The 18,365-nt window shown below is 69.8% G+C and overlaps 2 protein-coding genes across 8 annotated transcripts in view; both read right to left on the bottom strand.

Annotated features, from left to right (window-relative positions):
* Window positions 1–790, bottom strand: part of THRAP3 (thyroid hormone receptor associated protein 3) — a 35,344-nt gene extending 34,554 nt beyond the window's left edge. For 4 of the 6 annotated variants that reach the window (XM_080381919.1, XM_080381921.1, XM_080381920.1 and 1 more), the window contains exon 1: window positions 698–788. The gene's annotated coding sequence lies outside the window, so the exon portion shown is untranslated. Of the gene's footprint in view, window positions 1–697 lie in introns of all 6 variants that reach the window. The other 2 variants (XM_080381923.1, XM_080381922.1) reach the window with 2 other exon arrangements.
* Window positions 791–1,495: 705 nt separating this feature from the next.
* Window positions 1,496–17,275, bottom strand: MAP7D1 (MAP7 domain containing 1). 2 transcript variants are annotated; one of them, XM_080381926.1, is made up of 18 exons: window positions 17,065–17,275; window positions 9,817–10,488; window positions 9,606–9,674; window positions 8,754–8,917; window positions 8,331–8,445; window positions 6,536–6,646; window positions 4,897–5,019; window positions 4,611–4,753; window positions 4,356–4,489; window positions 4,002–4,261; window positions 3,752–3,926; window positions 3,527–3,686; window positions 3,137–3,241; window positions 2,955–3,008; window positions 2,785–2,842; window positions 2,536–2,653; window positions 2,260–2,462; window positions 1,496–2,170 (listed from the first exon to the last, which is right to left on the bottom strand). In XM_080381926.1, exons 1-18 carry the CDS (start codon window positions 17,117–17,119, stop codon window positions 2,160–2,162), a joined length of 2,730 nt encoding a protein of 909 aa, XP_080238052.1. In that variant the 5' UTR covers window positions 17,120–17,275; the 3' UTR covers window positions 1,496–2,159. The 2 variants fall into 2 exon arrangements, with proteins under 2 accessions (XP_080238052.1, XP_080238053.1); XM_080381927.1 differs by lacking the exon at window positions 6,536–6,646.
* Between the last annotated feature and the right edge of the window lie 1,090 nt (window positions 17,276–18,365).

Here is an 18,365-nt window from a genome sequence, read left to right as displayed (position 1 = left end):
TACCGGGGGTTCAACCCCAGCTCACGGGGTCACGGCTGCGGCCGGGACGTGTCGCTACCTCTGCAAGCTGCCGCTCCCCCCAGCCCCGGGGGCCCAGCGCCCCCACCGCCTCCCCCGGAACAGAGGCGGCTCTCCCGAGCCACAGCGGGCATGCGGTACCCCGGACACCGCCCGTGACCCTGGCAAAGGGAGGAAACCTCCGCGGACAGGCCAAGGGCCCGAATAGGGGCGGAACCTCTGGGCACGGGGCCCAGAGGCCCAGGCGAAGGACGGGAATCTCCGGGAATAGGCTAGGCCGAGAAACGGGGGATGCCTCCGCGGGGCCAGGCCGGGCCGGAGCGGGACAAGGGCAGCCTCCGGGGACAGGCCCGGGCCGCCCCAACGACGCGAGGAGGCGACGCGAGGCCTGGCACGGCCCGGCCCGGCCCAGCCACGAGGCCCCACTCGAGGCCCGGCAGCGCCGCGCTCCAGCCTCACCCAGGGGGGCAGGGGGGCCGCGCCCAGCACGTGGCGGCCGCCGGGGGGCGGGGGGGGGCACCACACAGGCCCAGGATGGAGGGGGACAAAACCCAGCCAAGGCGGGCGGCGCGGCCGCGGAGGACCCTCGGTGCGAGGCAGGAGGAGGGAAGAAGAAGAGAAGCGGCCAGTAACGGAGAGCAGGGCCGAGCCCCACCGCACCGGGCCTACCCGCACTCACCGAACCCCGCTCCGCCCGCGGCCTCCTCAGCAGCCAGGCGCCTCCACCTCCTCCTCACGCACTTCCGCTTCGCGCCCGCCCGCTCCCCGCCCGCGGGGGCTGCCGGGAGCCGCAGTCCGGCCCCCAGCCGCGCTCATTGGCCGGCCGCGCAGGGCGGACTACAGCTCCCAGCGGCCTCTGCGCGGAGCGCTACGTCACTTCTGCCCTCTCCCCTGCCCGCCCCTCGCGCCACGGAGAGGGCGGGGCTTCCGGCGGGAGGGGCAGGGTGGTGGCAGGGAAATGGCGGCGAGCGCTGGCAGGGTTGTGGGCTGCCGGCCGCCTGTAGGCTGAGCCTTCTCCCGCCCCGTCTGAGCTCACGGTGCCTCCCCCGCCGCGGGAGGGGGGCGACCACGCAGAGCAGCCGGTCGCTGGAGGGGTCGTGCGGGCGCGCGCCCGCCCGCCCCTTCCTGCCCCATCCCAGCCGGGGAGCGGCGGCGCAGGCCGCGGCCCGCAGTAGCCGCAAGGCCCCGAGCGCTTGGCCCCCGGCTCAGAGGCCGGGCCAGGGAGGGCGCAGCTCTCGGGCAGCGGCCCGCCGAGGTGTGGGGAGGCAGCCAGGATCAGCCTGCCGCGTCCCCGGGAGGGAGCAGGGAGCTGACAGCACAACCAGTGCGGGATGGGCAAGCCCCGAGGTGGGGTAAACCTGCCCTGCTGCTGCCGGGGCATCAGGAGTGTTGCCAGCCCAGCCCCACACCGTGGCACGGCCACCTGCCCACAGACAGCAGGGTTCCTGCCCCCAGGGACACAAGGAGGCGAGGCGAGGGCAGTTGTCCATTTTTATTGTTGACAAAGGTTGTCCGGATGCGTAACACTGTCACAACGGCACGGAGAGCAGCGTGGCGCCAGCCAGGCCCCGGGCATGCGCTCCAGCGGCACAGGGGCACCCAGTGCACACGCAGGTGTGTGCGGGGATGTGGGGATGGGGAGCGGCCTCCCCCTGGCCAGGCTGTGGCCCTCCTGGCTGCGAGCCCTGGGCAGCCCCCAGCCCTCCTGCCCCACGCCAGCCAGGCCGGGTGAGCATCCCCAGCGTCTGGCCGAGCTCTATTTACAGTATTCACATACATTGTACCCAGCAAGTTAAATAACTACATTATTACACCACACGTCTGGGGCGACTCTGGCAGGCTGCTAGGGTGGGGGTGTCAGTCTGATAAGGTGCATATTTAAAAAAAAAAAAAAAAACAATCAATGAAATAAAAACAAGAACAAAGAGAGAAACCAGGCATCCCTGCAACAGGCAGGGGGCCGGTGGCTGCCTCACCGGGGTCCCACGCCACCCGGGCCCCCCGTGGCAGGGCTGGGCACGCACGGCGGGCAGGGGGGAGCAGCGAGGTTTTTCTTCTGACAACAGCTACAGTTCTGCGCGGGTGTCCGGAGTTGGGACATGTGCGGTGGCCCCGCGGGGACATCTGCCAGGGCCTGGCCCTCACAGCACCTCTGGGCAGAGGGAGGGTGCAGTGGTGAGACCAGGGTGGCCACAGCACTGCCCCAGCTCCTGGCCTCCCTGCACAGCTCCCACCTCTCACCTGTCACTTGGGGGGGCTTGACCACAGCCTGCTTGAGGAAAGGCTCCTTGTCACCGAAGGGGATGATGCTGCTGGGGCTGCTGCCATGGTGGGAGAGCACCAGCTCCTGCGACCCCTCTGTGCCTGAGAAGCCGTTCTCATGCTTGCTGGGCTGCACACCGTTCACCAAGGATGCCGGGGTCGCCACTTCCTTGGCCAGGGAGCTGCGGGATGGGAGGGCTGAGGTCAGCCAGGGCCATGCCACCCCTGGGCCACCCCAGCTGCGCCGATGCTCACCTTGGCTGCAACCCATCGCCTGCCAGGCCCTTTGGCCCCCCCAGGGTCCCTACGCTCAGTGTCTGTGTCTCAGGGAGTTCTTCCTCCTTTGGCACGGGCCCTGCATGCTTCTCGTGGCCTGGGGACATCGGCAGAGCCCCCGCTCAGCTATGGCCCTGGGCCAGAGCATGGCTGGGTGGGGGGAGCAGGACGCGGTCGTTGCTCCGTGGACCTCAAAGGTGCAGCGGGCCATGGGAAGGGGCCACGCACCTGAGATGTCCTCCTGCTCAGCTGCTTTCCCATTCACCACCTTCTTGTCCTCTTTCTTCTGCAGGGAGAGGAGAGCCATGAGGGGCAGTGGCAGCTCCAGGCATGGGCAGGAGGGCTCTGCGGAGTCTCCCATGTCCCCAGGAGCCTCAGGACAGGGGACAAGCACCCACCTTGGCGTCTGCTACGTCCGACTTGCGCGTCCTCTTCATGATCTCCTCCAGGCGCTGCAGGGCAGAGAGAGGGGGCTCGTGCACAGACCTCGCCAACAGGACCTGCCCTGGGTGCTGGGCAGGACCCCTCGCAAGGGAAGCCCCTGCTGTGCCACGCACCATGGGGTGCCCGCAGCCCTCACCTTCTTCCTCTCCAGCCGCTCCTGCTCTTCACGCTGGAAGTGTTTCTCCCGCTCCAGGCGCTGCCGCTCAGCCTCTTCCCGTGCCCTTGCCTCAGCCTCTTCTCTCTGCAGCACAGTGGGGTGGCAGGGACGGGTGAGACAGGGCAGGGATGGATGGGACAGAGCAGGGACAGTAGGGACATGCTGCCCAGGCAGCTCAGCACAGCCCTGCGCCACATCTCCTCCCACCACCCTGGGCATCGAGGGGCAGGACTGGTCCTCGCACCTACATCCCGCTGGAGTGGGAAGCACAGGAGAGCGTTCCTGCCTTCCCCCTCCATCCTGGGGAGGATCCATCCTCCACCCTGCCTGCCCTGCAACCCCTTGCCCCCGCACCCCGCCACCCCAGACCTGTCTCTGCAGCCGCTCTGTCTCCTCCCGCTCTGCCCGTGCTCTCTCCTGGGCCTCACGCTCCTCCTGCAGCCGCCGTTCCTCCTCCCGCTGGCGTGCCAGGGCCTCCCTGCGGCTCTGCTCCTCTGCTGCTTGCTGCGCCCGCTCCTCCTGCAGCCGCCTGTGGGGAGGGGGCCCTCAGCAAGGTGGGGGGCTGGGGCCGGGGGCCAGGGGGGCAGCACCCACCTCTCCTGCTCCTCCTGCTCCCGGCGTTCCCGCTCCTCACGCTCCCGCTGCTCGCGGGCCTGGCGCCGCTTCTCTGCCAGCAGCCGGGCAGCCTCCTCCCGGTCTGTGGTGCCGGCTGGGGGTCTGCCTGGAGGGGTGGCTGGCACAGGGCTGGGGGTTGCAGGGGCTGGGGGGGCTGCATGGTTCATGTAGCGTCAGTGCTGCTCCCGGTCCCCCCAGCCCCGCCATCCCCCAGGCACCCCATACCCACCTGCTGTTGGCTCTGCAGGCACCTTGGGGGGCTCGGGGAGGGCTGGGGGAGCCGGGCCCCGCTCCTCCTCCTTCCTTTCGCGTGCCTTTGCCTGGCCCTCCTGCTCCCGCCGCTCCTCCCGAGCCCTGGCCCGCACCTTGGGAGAGGAGTGGGCGCTGCGGGGCAAGGGTGGCTTGTGGGGAGAGCTGAGGGCTGGGCTGGGGGACGCCGGACGGGCTTTGGGGGTGGCAGGGGATGAGGGACGGTTCTTGGGGCCAGGGCTGCAAATGGAGAGAGGCGGCATTAGTGGGGCTGGGGCAGCCCCCGTGGTGGTGGGGCTGGGGCCAGGCGGCCTCCATGGTGGCGTGTCCCTACCTGCTGTCCGCCGTGGGCAGGAGCCGGGGCTGTGCTGCTGGCAGCGACTGCCGCTTCTTGAGGCTGCGCTCACGAGACAGGGCGCTGCGCTCCTTGGCATTCTCCCTCTCCTTCTCCTTCTTCTCCTTCTTCTTCTGCTCCGGCCAGGGAGAGACAAAGACAGCGTCAGTGCCAGGTGCTCGGCTCAGCCGGGAGCCACACTGTGCCCCACGGCCACCCTGGCACCAAGGGGTGCCTGCAGGAGGTGGCACTCACGGGTGAGGACTCGGTCCTGCGGTGTGGCGTCACGTCAGGGCTGCCAGCTGTCCCCTTCCGCCTCTCCCAGCAGCGGTGCTGCAGGCGGTGGTTGTGGCAGGGGCTGAGGGGGCTGGCGGAGGCCGAGCGGGGGCACACAGGCACTGGCGGAGGGAGCAACCACACTGTCAGGACAAAGCCAGCACGGCACCGGCACCAGCTCTTCACTGGCTCCAGGCTCCCTCATCCCAGTCCCCTGCCTGTGACAGGACCTGTGTGGCCCCGTCCCCCTGCCCCGAGTGCTCACCCTGCTCCTTGCCGTTCCCAGCCAGAGTCACGGCGCTCCGGCTGCGTGCGAGGAAGGACAGGGTGGGCGTCATCAGGCGGTCCACAATGCTGCTCTCCCACGGACTCAACTGCAAGCTCCGGTCTGGGGAGGGAGAGGGGCCATTAGCGCACCCCCAAGCCCCCAGCCCCACGGCCACCCACCGGGAGGGAGCAGCCATGCGGTTGCAGCAAGGCCGGGGCACGTGCGCAGCCCTGGGAATGCCCAAAGCTCGGCCGTGCTGGGGAGGGGGGTCCCACTGCCCTGCATGGCTGGCTGAGCAGGATGAGGGGCTGTGCGGGCGCAGGCATAGGTGGGCAGGGTGCCCGCGGGACGGTGCTGCGGCACGATGACGACAGTGTCCCCATACCCTGCAGCCACCTCAGCCGTCGTGCATCCACAGTGGGCAGCACCCACAGTGCCAGGGTGCAACCCTGCTGAGAGCAGCCCCTTCCTCTCTGGCCCTCTCCTTGCGCCCAGCGCTGGCGCGCAGCCTCCCTGTGCCCCTGTGCTGCCAGAAGCGAGTCCCCAGCACACGGCAGCTGCTGCAGCAACACTGCAGCGTGCCCTCCCCCGAGGGAGCTGTGCCAAAGTCGTTGAGCTTGCCATGGGAGCCAGGCCAGGCTCATGGCCCCCAAGGAACGGTGGCCCCCGGCCACGCTGTCAGCTCAGCTGGGCACAGGGCTGCCACTGGCTGCCCCACTGTGCATGGCGCTGGCACCTGACACCCCACAGACACGCAGGAAGCACCCACAGAGACAGGGCCCTTCGGCCCCTCTCCACCGGGGTCCCCCATCAGGTTGGAAGCAGCACCTGCTGCCAGGAGGGGAGAAAACAGAGTCACAGGTGCAGAGCAGGGGACAGGGCACCGGGTCTGGCACCAGCCCAGGGAGATGCTGCTCCAGCCCAGGCAGTGCTGACAGCCCCTGGGTGCCTCTCCCTGGGCTGAGCCCCCAGCACGGGGCCAGCGAGAGCTGCCTGCGTCACCACCGCCTGCAGCCGCCCGCGTCAGCTGCTCCAGCTATTTATACCCAGCCGGGAAGGCGCTCGCCCATCACCAGGCAACCCCGAAACACAACAGCGGACCCAGCGCTGGACGCATCCCTCCGGCGCGGCCGGCAGCCTTGGGCAGCTCGCCCAGGGCCACGACGACCTCGCAACACCCGACACAGCATCGCACCCACGGCACTCCATGGCACCCAGCTCCCAGTGCCTGTGGGGACAGGCGGCACGGTGGCAGGCACCGGCACGGTGCCCAGTCCCAAGGAGGTCTGGTGGCAACCCCACTCTGTGGCTGCATCTGCACCCACCTGAGCTGCCCCGGGGTAGGGAGCCAGGGCTCCCTGTCCCCATCTTGGCACCCCACAGGGCTGCCACCACCCAGCCGCTTCTCCTCCTCCTCCTCCTCCTCCTCCTCCCAGCCTGCACACAGCCTCAAGTAGCCAATGCCCGGCTCCAGCCTCCTCCTGCAAACAGCAAACGGCTTCTCCTCTCTCCGCGGGCACCGTGCTGCAAGGCAGGGCCTGGGGATGGGGGACCCTGGCCTCGGGGGTCCCCAGCGCTGGGGGGGGGGGGGGCAGGCTGCGCCCCCTGCGCTGGGGCAAACACAAAGGGCTCTTACTTCTACTGGGAGAGTTCCAGAGGGTGGCGGAGGATTTGGAGAGCCGCTTGTTGATTATAGAGTCGACGTGTTTGGGGAGGTTTACAGCGGACACTGAGCACCGGCTCGCACCTGGAGAAGGGAAAAGACACAAGGGCATTAAGGTCCTGGGGCCAGGGCCGGGCCCCCCACATGCAGCATGCACAGCTGTGCCGGGGTGCTGGGGCAGGAGCGGGAGGACGCGGCACAGAGAGTGGGGTCAGGAGTTCTGGTGTCCAGGGCCACAACACGGCACTGGCACCTGGCACAGCACGGTGCCCGAGCCCCAGGGGGTCATGCTGGGATCATGCAGCGATCTCATCCTTGGGGAGCCAGGGTGGCTCCCACGCCCCGCCACGCCAGTCTCCCCAGAAGCAGTCCTGGGAACTGGGGACTGGGTGGCCAGGGACCATGGCAGCACCGGGCGAGCGGACAGCCTGGGGGAGCAGACTGAGGGCAGCAGGTCCAGACAGACAGGGGAAAACGCTCACACCGGTGCCGGGTCACCACGGCAGTGGCCAGGAGGGTGCCGGTGGCTGGCAGCACCCCCGCAGGGAGCGGGGATCCCTCCGTCCCGGCCAGGTTCCTCTGGAGAAAACGGCCGGGGGAGCTGCTGCCAGGGGAGTTGGCAGCCAGGAGATTGGCGACTGAGAGCACCGGTGGCAGCTCTGGTAGCACATCCCCACGGGAGGTGGCAGGGGAAGGTGTCCCCATGCCAGACCCTGCCAGGCGCTGCACCATGGACAGGTCTGTCCTGCAGTGTCCCGGAGCGTGCCACGAGCCACAGCTGGACGCACGGCACCCAGACACACAGCCCAGGCAGGCATAACCAGAACATGGCTCCTGCACACACAGCCCAGCCAGGCACCACCGGGCACACGACGTCTGTACACACACGGTGCCAGCCACATGGCGCCGGCACACACCACCTGGCTCACCACACCGGTACGCACAGCCCGGCCAGGCACAGCCGTGGCTGCCGCAGCTGCCCCATGGCACAAGTGGGGCAGACAGACCCCAGGGCACAGCACTGCCCTCTGTGTCATCAGCCCATCATCAGACACACCAGGCACTGCCAGTGCCCGCCGGCGCAGCCCTGTCCCCTCGGCGGTCAGGGGACAGGGGAGACCTCTACAAGCCCAACCCCAGCACCAAACCCCACAGGGTGTCCCCAAGGAGAGGGGCCAGCTGGGCTCAGCACCCCAGCGGTGGGGCAGTGGGCACAGCTGAGCCTCCAGCAGCCACTGCAAGGACATGGCACGACACAGCACAGCCACGTGCACCCAGGAACATGCACAGCCATGGTCACCCCTACGCCAAAGCTGGAGGGGCCAAGCGCTGCCTCCACCCAGCTGGGGGACAAGGAGACATGCCACAGCACAGACCCCAACAAGAGATGGCAACGGCCTTGCACAGCTCCACAACCCATGCCTGACTCCTCCCGGCCACCTTAGACCCGGGCAGCATGGCCACGGCATCCCCACAGGCAGCCAGAGCTGTCCCCAAGCACGTCCCTGCACAGAACAGTGACCGTGACGCACAGCCTCCAGCTTACACCCAGCCCCACGAGAGCAAGGACAAGCCAAGGACCCCATAAGGTCCTGGCACAGCCCAGCACAGCCCAGGGTGACAGCAGCATGACCCGCAGCAGTGGGGCTGAACTGCCTTTGTAGGGTCTCACTCTACTTGCACTGAGCACTGCAGAGCCATGCCCAGCCGCCCCCGCCGCCGGCAGAGCCGCGGGGTCCTGGGCACCCTCACCCAACCTGGCACTCACCGTCCTTGTGCGCAGGGGAACCGTGGTGCAGGGCCCCTGCCCAGGACCACCGCTGCTGCCGGATCTCTGCCCATGTCTTCTTGGCCGACCGCTGGATCGCCGCCTCGTAGCGCTCCTACCCAAGGGAGAGGGACAAGGTGAGGCCAGCAGCTGGGGGAACGGGGCCAGGACCAGGCAGAGCCTCCTGGCAGGAGGCTATCACAGTGATGGGGATGCTTGGAGGGAGATGGGGCAGAGATGCCCACCCTGGCCAGGGCATGTGTGCCCAAGGAGCTAGGCACCGCAGATGCTCTGCACCGTGAGGATGGGCACAGTGGGCAGCTCCCGAAGGGCTGCTGGAGCCACAAGGTCTCCCCAGGAAGCATGTCCCCTGTGCGTTGCCCCAGCCCCCTGCCCACTGCACCTATGACCCCCCATGCCCACCTTGTTCTTCTCCAGCTTCTGCCTCTGCCGCTCCTCCAGGACAGCGCGGCGTTTCTCTGCCTTCAGCCGCTGCTCCTCCAGGCGCTTGCGGCGCTCCTCCAGCTGCTTCTCCCGCAGCAGCCTGGCCTTCTCCTCCTTCTCCAGCCACAGCACCCGCTTGGCGGCTGCAGGAGGGAGCCAGAGCAGCGGCGTCACAGCCGAGGCACAGCCCCGGCAAGCCCCACGGTCAGGATGCGTGCCCATAGCGGTGGTGCACGGTTGAGGGCTGGCTCCGGCCAGGGCACACGGCTGGGCTCCCTGGGGCAGGCGGCATCGCGGCCGGCCGACGAGGGAGGGGTTTGGGCAAGGACAAAAGGGAGGCCAGGAGCCCGCCGAGCCGCGCTGGCGAACAATGGGGGAATGAGGGTGGAAAGAGCGCGGGGACGAGGAGGCCCCATGCGCGGCACAGGGGCTCCACTCACTCGCCGCCCCGAGCTGCTGCGGGGCCGCCCGCAGCTGCTGCTGCTGCCTGCACCCCGGAGAGCTGGGCGCTGGGCTGGTGGCACCCGCACAGACCGGGGGGCACCCATGCACCCGGGGGGCACCCAGACCACGGGGAGCAGCCGGGGAGGTGCGGCAGCAAGGGTGCTGGTGTGTTGGGAGAGACAGCAGCGTGCTGGGGGAGCAGAGCCACCAGCACAGCAGATCCTGCCCGGGCTCAGCTCATGGCAACTAATGGGATTGCCCATGACCCTGCAAAGCTCCTTAGCTCCTGCCTCCCCACCCCCCCCCTCCACCAACCACTTTCCCTCCCAGTGCACGCCGGAGGGCTCCATGGCCCCATGGCCCCCCCCTACTCCACCAGCTCCGTACCCAGGTACTTGGCCCGCTCCTCACGCCGCTCCTTCGCCTGCTTGTGCCTTGCCTGGGCTTTCTGGGCATCTGCAGCGGGGAGACACCATCAGAGCAGCGCCCGGCCCCCCCAGCCCCAGTGCTGCGCTGGCACCAGCTGGGCAGAGGCATCGAGCAGCACCCGCAGCGTGCCAGCATCACCGGAGCACCCCTGGCCCCCCCGGGCACCCACCTTGCTTGGGCCTGGGGCTGGCAGCAGGAGCTGGCAAGGCTGCAGTTGGTGGGGGCCGGTCGCTCCGGGGGGGCACGTCCTTTGAGGGCCCAGATGTACTGCCTGGGGGTCTCTTGGCATCAGAGGGTGCCCCTTCACCAGCAGCCGGGGGTTCACTCCCGCAGGGCGGCGTCTCTGCCGGGCAGGGGGCAGCAGCAGCGTGGACGGGGACCGGCTGCCCGGCAGCGTGGGGCGATGCCTCTTCTTTGAGGTGCTCCACCACAGGGGGCTGGGGGGGCCCAGGGGGTGACCGGTCACGCCATGGGGGGACGCTCTCTGCTGAGGGGGCCACAGCCGCAGGGATGGGGGAGACGGGCTGTCCGGCCGGTGTCGCAGCTGGAGGGGTGGGTCGGTCAGGCTGCGGGGTGCTGCTCTCGGAGGGGGGCATCGCAGCTGGGGGGCAGGTGGGCTGCCTGGAGGGGGTGGCGGCTGCGGGGGTGGGCGAGACGGTCTTTTCGGAGGGGGTGACGGCTGGAGGGATGGGCGAGACAGGCTGTCTAGAGGGGATGACGGCTGGAGGGACAGGTTGATCACACTGCGGGGGGGTGCGCTCTCCCTGCAGGGCATCCCCAGGTGAGGGGGGTGGCGAGGTCGGGGGGGGCACGCTGTCTCCCATCAGGGACGGTGGCTTCCCTGAAAGACAGGCAGAACAGAACAGACGGTCACTCACTGGGGGAGTCTGGGGCAGCCCCATCCCCCACAAACACAGCACTTAGGGGGTGAAGTCCTGTCCCCCCCAAACACAGTGCTCGGGGGGTGCAGCCCTGTCCCCCAGACGCAGCCCTCGGGAGCAAGGCTGTCCCTGGCTGCAGGGGCCGGGGACAGGCCCTGGGGATGGCCGCGGGGTCCCCCTGGGGAAGGCAGTGGGACCCTCGCCCAAGCCCTGCTGCTGCCCCCATCCTGGGGGGCACCCAGGCCACCCTATGGCAGGTGCCAGGCGCTGGGTGCACAATGCACAGAGGGACCGGCCGGGGCTCTGCCAGGCACCGCCGCCACAAAGCCACCCTTCTTCCCCGGCAGCTGCCGCCCTGGCCCTGACATGGGGGGGACATGGGGCAGAGACCCCACATGGGGACGGGGACCTGCGAGCTTCCGCGCTGCTCTCCCCGGAGGATGCAGGGCCGCTTCCGCGGGTGCTGGCGGCGCAGCCGGGGGCAGGATGGGCGCGGGCCCTGACATCACCGCCCCAGCCCATGTCCCCCAGCGCGCGCCATGCCGCGGCCGCGCATGCAGCCATGAACTCATGGCCCAGGAATGCACACGAGGCTGCGGCAACACCAGCAAACAACCCCCTCCTCGTGTGGGGCCGGCTGCTCACCATCCCGCCGTGGGGCAGGCAGGGGCACGGTGCCTGCGCATCCCCTCCCCATCCCAGCCAGCCCCCAGCGGACCCCAAGGGACACCCACCACCGTATGCGCCAGCGCTGGGGACAGGGCACCAGCCACCCTGCGAAGCCGCAGCGCATGTCCTCTGCAACAATGGATGTGCTGGGATCGCCGGCGGTGCCCAGCAGCAGTGATCCCCCCCAGCTCCCACCAACCAGCCCTTTGCAAACACACCGTCCCGACCCCCGGCAGCAGGCAGTGCCGTCACTCCTGCCCGGGAATGATGCCCAATCCATGGTGGGGCTGTGGGCACCCAGCTCCAGCCCCACGGGCACCGCTGCAGTGCACGGCCCCAGGTCCGGCAGCGTGGGGTGGGGGACACACCAGTGACCGGCACCCACAGGACCCGGCGAGCAGCTCTCGCCACGGGGTGATGTCATGCACCAGGCTCGGCCGTGTTTGCAGAGCTCTCCACAATCTTCGGCGAGGGGCAAAGTGTGGGCTCTGCAAACACGGGCCGGCGCCGCTCCTCCATCCCACGCTGCAGCCCGCCGAGCCGGGCAGGCCCAGGCTGCCAGGGCAGGCACCGCCAGCGCCCGCTGTGCTGCAGGCACGGGGGCACCCCAGGTCCCATGGGCCCCCAGCACCCATAGCAGCATCTGCCTGCCCAGGGAAAGGCTGGGGGTCCTGCTGCAGCCCCCCACCCAGGCTGGGGGTCATGCCAGCAGGACTCACCCACCCCAGGCTCCACGGGGGACACAGCCAGCCCCGGCCCCCCCGCAGACCCCGGCAGCCTTCCGGGTATTTTCTGCCGCAGGAAGCCGGCCCATCCCCTGGCCCCGATCCTGCACATCCCACATTCCCATGGCTGCGCCTGGCAAGATGGCTGTGAGGCTGACGCATGGCTGGGAAGGTGCCGGCGCCGCAGCTGGGGGCTCCCCCACCCTGTGCCCCCAAGGGCTGCCCCAGATCGGCACCTACAGGCACCTGCTCTAAGGACAATACCCGCAGTGGCACCACGTGTGTCCCAGCTGGGAGAGGTGACCCCCGGGAGGACTGCGGTGGCACAGCCGGGCGCTACCCACGAGGCCACCAGCCAAGGGAAAGTTTCAAAGCCAGGCTGATGCCTCCGAGCAGATAGAAATACCTCCTGGAGCCCCCCATGCGCAGGGAGCAGTGCCAGGGGATGGCAGGTGCCTCCTGCCACCCTGCGCCACTGGGCACCGAGCCGCAGGCGCAGCCCTGGGCAGGATCCATCCCGCCCCACCAGCCAGAGGGACAGCAGCACCCATGGCCAGGGCAGGGCTGCCGGGCACAGCCAAAACCCCCATGCGCGGCTGGGGCCAGCCCTGCCGCCATCTGTCCCTGTCGTTGCTCCAGCGCAGCAGCTGCCCTGAAACCCAACGCTGCCTGCGCCCAGGCAGTGCGGGCGTCCCCTCTCCCCTGGCTGGGGCATTCCGCAGGGATTAGCTCCCCAGCCCCCCAGACATGCAGGCACGGCTCCCCTACAGCCCCCCGCCCAATCAAGCCTGCACGGCACTGGCCCCGCTGCCAGCACCAGGACGGTGATGCGCCCAGCCATGGGCCATGGCCCTGGGGTGAGGTGCTGCTCTGGATGCCGCATCGCGCATCCCATCCCAGCTCCTCCCACGGGTCCATGTGGCACCAGCACCCATGCCACCAAGCACCCACAGCCCAGCACTGCCCAGTGTGGTGCTGCTCCGTGGCCCGCACATGGCCTGGGATGCTCAGCCAGGCAGAGGCAAATTTCCTGGTGCCGTGAAGCGAGAGCACATCGAGGCCCCGCAGGGTGCTCCGGTCGGAAGGCGAGCAGCCCTCGTTAACTGTCCGTCCGCATCCCCGCAGGGTGCTTCCCACCAGGACGCAGCGGGGAGCACCCGCCTGCTTTAACCTCAGCTCCCCCCATCCACCGTATCCTCATGTTCCTGCTCTGTGGCACGGCCACAGCCCACCATGCGCTGCTCCGCGTGCTGTGCCTGCCCCAGCCGGGGGGCATCCGGCACAGCCCACCCCTGCCCTGGGAGGGGACCAGAGCAGGGCTGGCGGGTGCAGCGGGGGCCCGTTGGTGACCACTGCAAAGCCACCCAGAGAGGCTGGTGTCAGCGCCCAGCTGGCAGACCCCGACCACCCTGGCCACTGCACAAGTCCCTGCGATGCCCAAGGACAAGATCCCGAGGGAAAGCCCAGCGCCAAGAGCCACCGCTGGCTCTGCAGGGCTGCTCCCCACAGCCCGTGGGGACACCCACGCACCCTCGGGCCCTTCCCGGTGCCACTGCTTTCCAGCTGCCTCCCCTGACCTTGATGGCAGCCCCACGGCCGTGCAGGAGGAGGGAAGGATGAGTCCCCCGGGGCCTCTCCTCATTGCCAACAGGTCTTGGTGCTGAGCAGGGAGGCAGCTGTGGCCCTGGGGCTGCGATTGCTCTGCGGGTGCTCGTGTCGGGCAAGGAGAGCAGCTGCCTGAGGCCACCAGAGTGCTGTGGGGTGCACAGGGGTGCTCAAAGCCCAGGGGATGCTCGGAGCCCCAGCGCTGACCCCGATCCCACCACATCTCAGACATGCGTCAGAGCCAAGCCCTGCCCTGTCCCACTCAGACCCCGGAATTCCCCCCCACACCCCCGGCACCTGGATGATAGGGACAGTGAGCAAGCGTCCCCGGCACATCCCTGGCACGTCCCTGGCATGTCCCAGCCGCGCGCGCAGTGCTGACGCACACCCTCGGCCCCAGCTCACATGCAGGGACAGGGAGCTGTGGGCAATGCACAGAGCAAGCGCCAGCAGCCCCGCACCATGGGGCTGGCCAGTGCCACCCTGGCAGCCACCAACAGCAATGGCACCCTGTCCCCGGTGGTGGGGGTCCCATGGCATTGCTGCCCACACCCTGGCCCCAGGCAGTATGGGTGCTGTAGCTTGAGGCTGGCTCCTCTCCCTACCGGCTCAGAGCCAGCAAAGCACAGCCGGCAGCGCTGGGGCAGGTCAGGCATCGTCCCACGGTGTTCCACGCGCTGCCCACAGCCCCGCTTCGGGGACAGGCCTCGAGGGCCAGGCAGGAGCCGGGCAGGAGGGGCACAGGCAGCAGGGCAGCCAGGATGGCACAAGCAGATGGCCACGGTGGGTGCCAGGCAGGAGTAAGGGGCACAGCAGGGCATTGCCCACCTGGCTGGGGCCACACTGCCTTTGCCACTGCTCCTGGCAGCGCTGGTTTGGCAGGGGGCTGCACCTGCTGCCCAGCCCCAACAGCATGGAGGATCCAGCCTCCCTTCCCAGGGTCTGTGCCCTGCCATGGCTCTGGGACGGGGGCATGTGGGGGCAGCCATGGGGGCACTGTGCCAGCCTCTGGGCTGTGGCAGAGTCCACCAAGCTCCTGCAGCAAGCACCGAGTCAGCAGTGGCGTGCCAAGCCAAAGAGCAACAAGAGGAACTTGGAAGATGGGATCTTGTGGCCAGATCAGCGCCAGAGCCGGGGGGGTTTCCAGCATTTAAAATACATGCGAAGGAAAGAGCCTGATCTGCTGCTGCGCCCTGGCACCCCCACGGCAAACTTTCCATTTGGCTGCAGTCACAGCACAGCCCCAAACAGAGCAAGGGCAGGGGCAGACAGCACCTGCCTGACATCCATCTGGGCAGCGCCAGCAGTGGCGACAGGAGGTGCCCGCGTCCTTGGGGCGACCCGTGCGGAGCCGCCAGCACCGAGGGCAGCCAGCCCAGCCGTGCTCCCAAAAACCTGTCTGCTAGCATCACGCTGGGAAAAACAGAACCTGGCTCAAAGGCACGACATGGGGCTCTGTGCTCACTGGGATCCGGCCTCTTGGAAGCCAGGAGCTCAGCACCTCCAAAAAACTGGTCCTGAGCCTCGCAACGTGGATGTAGACACCTACCAGGGCTGGGGCCGTGCAGGATCCAGCTCTGCTCCCAGCAGGCTGCCTGTGCTGCTGCCTGTCCCTGCGCGGAGCCCTCCAACAAGCAAAAGCTGTGCTAACTATTTTGGACATGGCACCACGGGACTGTCACATCACCACTCCGCACGTTGCATCACGTTGCTCTGACGGTTTCGCAGCAGTGGCTCTGCTGGCGTCCCCGCGCTGGGAGAGCTCCCGAGCCGCCTGCTCCCAAACACAGGTGCTGGCTGGCAACCAGCTCACCCTGCACCCTCCCTCTCCGCTGTGCTGGAGGGAGAAGGGCCGGAGAAGCCAGGGAAAACCCAGATAAGAACCAAGCCCTGCCTGCTCCCTGTCTTGGTCCTCACCCCCGTGGGGCAGCATCCCACCTGGCGCCTCCACACCCTGTCCCATGTGCCCTCTGCGACCCCTCCCCTGCCCCCTCCAACACCACCAGCTGCCCCACACCGCGGTGGGTCCTGATCCCTGGAGTGAAATCGCATCCCCACTGGTGGCCAGGACACAGCACACCAGGGCACCAGGGCGGCCAGGGGGCTCTGACCCACACTGGGTAGCGAGACAGGGAGCAGCCTGGGCCGCCCTGCCGCGTGGATCACCCAGATGAGAGGGATCAGGGACGGACTCGGAGCAGGACACGCTGCCCCAGCACCATCCTCGCTGGCGGTGGAGCTGCCAGCACCTCCGGGCAGGGGGGAACAGAGCCACCCGGGGGGCAACAGGCTGGGGGCTGCTGGCCACCCTGCCCAGGGAGCCAAGCGGAGGGAAGGGGAAGGCCGAGGCGGGCGGGCGGGCTGCGGGGGCGCTGAGCGGGACACAGACAATATGTCTGCAGCCGTTCGGGCAGCGCCGCTGGGGACCCGCCGCCGGTTTGTCGGAGAGCCGGCGGTAAAGGGCATTGTGGCAAGGCCGGGGGCCGGCAGCCATCCACCCATCCACCCACCCATCCATCCACCCATCCATCCATCCATCCACCCACCCGTCCATCCCGCCTGCCGCGGCCCGGGCGGGGAATTCCGGCGCGGCTGCGGGCACCGGGGCCGGGGGTGGGGGGAGGGGAGCCGCGGCTCCTCTTCCTCCATCGGTGGGAAGCGGCTCCGGCACGGACCGTGCTTAGTCACAGCCCCGCGCCCGGGGCGGGCGGGCCCGGGCAGCGCCGGGCCGGAGCCCCGCGGGAAGGAGCCCAAACAAGCCCCGGCCCCGAGCCGCAGCCCCCGCCCCGCCTGGCCGGGCCGGGCCGAGCCGGGAGCCAGCGGTTCATCCCGGGGCAGCGCCGGGGCCGGGCCCGGCCGGGACGCGTTGCCGCTACCCGCGGGGGGGCAGCGCCTGCGCCCCCCCGGCAGCCTCCTCCGCTCGGACCGCGGCGGTGACCCCAGCGCTCCCAAGGCACGGACCCCCCCGCGGCAGGGCCGCCCGGCACCCCCCACCGAGCCCCGGGACCGCACGCGGCAGCGGGGCCCTGCCCGGCATCGCCCACCGGCTGGAGGGGAAGAGCCCGGGCAAGGGCAGAGGCCGCCGCCCCGGCCCCCCCCGCCATGGCGGGGCCGTCCCCGGGAGAGCGCCCCCGGGGCAGTTCCCCCTGCACCCCCGGCGGCGGCGGGGCCCGGGGCTGCGCCGCTCCGTCCCACCCCAAGATGGAGGGGCCGTGCCCGGGCTTTGTCCCTCCCGGGAAGACGCTCTGGCCGCGGGTCCCCCCCCACCCCCAACCCGCCCCGGCTCCTCCGCAGCCTCCCCGGGCCCCCGCCCCGCTCTGCCGCCCGAGCGGCCCCGCCGCAGCCCCCGGGCCCGGCGCAGCGCCCCGCTCTCCGCAGCATCACCGGCCGGACCCGCACCCCCGCGCCGAGCCCCGCACCCCCCCGCCGGCTCCCGCGGCCGCATCCCGCTCCCCGTCCCCGGCGCGGCCCCGCAGTGCGGGAGGGGGCCCCGGGCGCCCGCCGCTACCGGAGCCGGTCCCCGCCGCCGAGCCTTACCCTGGGCCGGCTGGGGCTGGGGCTGCGGCTCCCGCCCGGCGCGGCTCCTCTCCATGGCGTGGCGGGGAGGCGCAGAGGGCTGGCCGAGCCGTGCCGAGCCGCGCCGCGCCGCCCCGCTCCCCCCGGCCCGGCGGGGGAGGACGCACGGCGCTCCCCGCCCCGGCCCCGGCCGCGCAGCCCCGCGGGCTGGGGGCAGCCGGCGGGCGGGGGCTGCTCTGGCCCGACTCGCTTCTCCCCTGCCCCTGGCCCGGCCCCGGGGCTCCCATCCCCGGGGAGGCTCGACTGCCCTCCCGCCGCCGCGGCTGGGACCCCGCGCCCCTCACCGCGGCCTCAGGCCTGCCCCCCCCCCCGCAGCGCCCAGCACCCCCCAGCGTTGCTTCAGCCCCTGCTCTCCCACGTTTTGGGGCTTGCACCCACCCACTCCCCACGTTTCACCACGCTCTGGTCACCTGCGAAGCGCTGGCCCTGCAGCAGACACCCCCGGCCCGCCCTGCCCTCGCCGGGCCCGGTGCCACCGCCAGCGCTGCTCGGAGCAGCTGCCCGATTTCCAGGCACCCCAAAGAAACATGGATCTCCCATCCAGGAGCCCCACCTCGGCTGCTGATGAACCCTCAAAGCTGCTTCCCCCACCCACCCACCCACCCGTCACACGTGAGCCTTAGTCACTGCCAGCAGCCACCCCCCTGCTCCTGGGGGTGAGGGCTTCGCCCCCACACAGCCCCTCCTGCCTCGATAACAGGCAGATAATGAGGCCTGCCCTGCACTGCGGACGGGTGCGGAGGCCGCGGCTCAGTCACCCGCGGGTGACACTCCTCTCGGCCTTGCAAGAAGCAGGGGTGGGCCAGGAGCATGCCCCCCATCCCTGCCCCGCACAGCATCCCCAGCAAACGCAGCCCGGGCACAGGTGCCCGCCTGCTGCAGCAGCACCTCCAGGGGCAGGGGGCATGTGGGCAGCAGCAGCAGCAACCGAGGCGGTGGGGGGAGAAATGCTGCTTAGGGCTTTGCAGGGACAGCAGGAGTCAGGGACACGTCCCCATTCACCGCACAGCTGGCCTGGTCCAGGCATCCAGCAAAGCACCCATCTCTGGGTTCACAGGGATGTGTTGATGAACAGATTCGTTTTTCTGCAGGCAGCGCCCATCAGAGATGCCTCTTTGGAAGATGATGTCACCGCAGGGCCAGGAGATCCCCTGCCACCCATCCTCCCTCACCTACCAGGCAAACAGGTTTCCCAAAATCCCAGCCCTCTCCTCCGGAAGCTCTTTCCTCTGACTCAGGGGACAGGGAGCAGGCAGGAGGGC

This window comes from Falco punctatus (assembly GCF_963210335.1).
Source record: "Falco punctatus genome assembly, chromosome: 3".
NCBI classification, from domain to species: domain Eukaryota; kingdom Metazoa; phylum Chordata; class Aves; order Falconiformes; family Falconidae; genus Falco; species Falco punctatus.
The sequence above is the reverse complement of the archived record's forward strand: the minus strand, read 5'-3'. Positions and strand labels throughout refer to the sequence as shown.

Coding starts and splice junctions, on each gene's coding strand:
- MAP7D1 (XM_080381926.1), bottom strand. CDS start 17,119: ATGGAGAGGAGCCGCGCCGGGCGGGAGCCGCAGCCCCAGCCCCAGCCG. Junction 3,927..4,001: donor GCCTGCAGAGCCAACAGCAG/GTGGGTATGGGG, acceptor TGAACCATGCAG/CCCCCCCAGCCCCTGCAACC. Junction 2,654..2,784: donor TGAGCAGGAGGACATCTCAG/GTGCGTGGCCCC, acceptor CGATGTCCCCAG/GCCACGAGAAGCATGCAGGG.